The 2,932-nt window shown below is 47.4% G+C and overlaps 1 protein-coding gene across 1 annotated transcript; it reads left to right on the forward strand.

Moving 5' to 3' along the window:
- Positions 1–397: 397 nt before the first annotated feature.
- On the forward strand, positions 398–2,477 carry foxl2a (forkhead box L2a). Its single transcript, XM_076049861.1, has one exon. It carries the CDS (start codon positions 732–734, stop codon positions 1,653–1,655), a length of 924 nt encoding a protein of 307 aa, XP_075905976.1. The 5' UTR covers positions 398–731; the 3' UTR covers positions 1,656–2,477.
- The last annotated feature ends 455 nt before the right edge of the window (positions 2,478–2,932 follow it).

Here is a 2,932-nt window from a genome sequence, read left to right on the forward strand (position 1 = left end):
TCTCAGGTGGACGTGTGTCTCTATTTTCACATGTTGACCAGAGGACATGACTGGACACTGTTTGGAATTAATTTTGCCAAAACGCACGTTCATACATCAAAGGTGTTAAATCTAATATAAATATATTATCGTTACATCATGGATCTTGACATGAGAAAAACTCTGTGTTCTTTAAACATCCCCCCAAGATGATTTGAATCACACGCATCCCGTGCTGTTTTTATTTATTTCTAATTATGAAACACCATGTGACTTGTTTGTCTTGACTTGATCAAAAATCAATTAGAACCTACTTGGGTGGAAGGGGGGGGGGGGGGGGGCTTCGCACTATACCATTCAACTGCCAGAGGCGGATCTCAAACCCACGCCACTAATCAGGACGCACGAAGAGCGCGCACAGAGCAGAGGCAGCCTGTCAGAGGGCCTGAAAAAAAAAGAGAGGAAAGGGCCGGGCTTATGCCGAGTCGGACACCACAACTTGGGTTGCGCCTTCACGAGAAAGCAGTGCAGAAAACTCCCAGCCGAAGGCAGAGAGAGGAAGGTAGGAAGGTGCGGCGCCTTTTTTCCATGCTCGGCCGAGCAACTTTTAAAGTTTTATCCGTGCAACGATTCCAGGCAAGCTCGCAGCTCGCCGTGCATCAACCAGCACTCTGCAGCGCGGCAGCGAGGGAGCAGAGCGCCACCTAAAAACTCTCGGCGCATTGGATTCGGACTTGTTTTTGGAGTGCGCAATGATGGCCACTTACCAAAACGCGGAGGATGATGCAATGGGTTTGATGATCCACGACACCAACGCGGCCAAGGAGAAAGAACGACCGAAAGAGGAGCCGGCGCAGGACAAGGTCCCGGAGAAGCCGGATCCGTCCCAGAAGCCGCCCTACTCGTACGTGGCTCTCATCGCCATGGCCATCCGGGAGAGCTCGGAGAAGCGCCTCACCCTGTCCGGCATCTACCAGTACATCATCAGCAAGTTCCCCTTCTACGAGAAGAACAAGAAGGGCTGGCAGAACAGCATCAGGCACAACCTGAGCCTCAACGAGTGCTTCATCAAGGTTCCGCGGGAGGGCGGCGGGGAGAGGAAGGGGAACTACTGGACGCTCGACCCGGCCTGCGAGGACATGTTCGAGAAAGGCAACTACCGGAGGCGCCGGCGGATGAAGCGGCCGTTCAGACCCCCGCCGACGCACTTCCAGCCGGGCAAGTCGCTGTTCGGCGGGGACGGCTACGGCTACCTGTCGCCGCCCAAGTACCTCCAGTCCAGCTTCATGAACAACTCGTGGTCACTGGGCCAGCCGCCGGCCCCCATGTCCTACACGTCTTGTCAGATGGCCAGCGGCAACGTCAGTCCGGTCAACGTCAAGGGGCTGACGGCCCCTTCGTCCTACAACCCTTACTCCCGGGTGCAGAGCATGGCCCTGCCCAGCATGGTGAACTCTTACAACGGCATGAGTCACCACCACCACCACCCGGCGCATCCGCACCATCCCCAGCAGCTGAGCCCGGCCACCGCGGCGCCGCCGCCGGTCTCGTCCAGCAACGGAGCCGGCCTGCAGTTCGCCTGCTCCCGCCAGCCCGCGGAGCTCTCGATGATGCACTGCTCGTACTGGGAACATGAGACCAAACACTCGGCGTTACACACGAGGATTGATATTTAAAGTTTTACCACCCCCACAACAACCCCAAAAAAGAAAAAAAAACGAGACTCTTAAGTGAGAAAAATATATATTTTTGTGATTTCAAGGCAGAACCGAGAGTATTCCTGAAGAGGCTTGCACCCTGACGCGCTGTTTTTTAGGGGACTTGAGGGGGGGGTCCAGCTGCAAAATTTTACAAAATGGAATCGCGAGGTGAAAAGAAAATCTGACACATCAGGTATCACAACCTCTGGGAGCCATTTCGTGTGCCTTTTGTGATCCCCCCCCCCCTTTTTTTTTTTTTTTGACTGGTGGCCATAACGTGGTGTGTGTAGTCGTCGTTGTGCCTAATTTTTGTGGCGATGTACATGTTGGTAGTGCTTCAGCTGTGTGTTACTGGCGTGCGTAATGATTCCCCCAGCTATACGCACGGCTCATCATCGCTGTGGCCAAATTCAACATAAACAGAAGGTGCCCTGACTAAGTTTAAGCGTGTCATGTAAAAGCAGGGGACAGTTTGAGCTCCAGTGAAGCCTGAATTTTCAAATTCCACCATCGTGCCATCACACGTAGACCTATTTGGGGGAAAAAGATGAAATTGTTGTGTCAAGACTGCCGAAAAATTCAGGGTTTTACTGTTTCCTCATCCCTTATGCCTGTATATTAATTTCAATATAACACCAGCGAGCCAGGGTTTGTTAATCTTTGTGTTTTTTATTGCATAATTAGCTTTATTTTTTTTTCCTTCATGTTGGGGCCATGTTCACATTATAATTAGCACTTTTCCCTCTTTTCTAGGTTTTGTGAAATTCTTAATAAACATGTTTTTTTCTGTAAGTAACACAGCAGTCGTTCAGTAATGTGTTGGGTGCGTAAAGCTTTTCTTGGAGTGAAACACAAGGTTGAGATCGCACATTTATGGGCACATTCTTTTATCTAATGTCCGAGGATATTTTGTTGTTTCCAAGTCTAAACGTATGTCGAGCAAAAAAGTTTTTCCTCTGCCATTTAAATAATAATAATAATAATAATAATAATAATAATAATAATAATAATAATAATAATAATAATAATAATAAGACCAAATATATTGTCACTTGCTTTGGAGATAAATGAATCTTTTTTTTTCTTCTTTTTTTTTTTTTTACAATTGTGAATGATTTAGAATTAATTTATTAAAATAGTTTGGGTAGATATTTGATGAAAATTTAGAATTAATCTCAAGTCTATTAAAAGGTCATGCTATATTTAAAAAAAAAAATGTTGTGGCCATTCCGTACAGAAAAACAAAAACATTA

Source organism: Nelusetta ayraudi, unplaced genomic scaffold (genome assembly GCF_046127955.1).
Source record: "Nelusetta ayraudi isolate G7.1 ecotype Tasmania unplaced genomic scaffold, CSIRO-AGI_Nayr_v1 ptg000120l, whole genome shotgun sequence".
Taxonomy (NCBI): domain Eukaryota; kingdom Metazoa; phylum Chordata; class Actinopteri; order Tetraodontiformes; family Monacanthidae; genus Nelusetta; species Nelusetta ayraudi.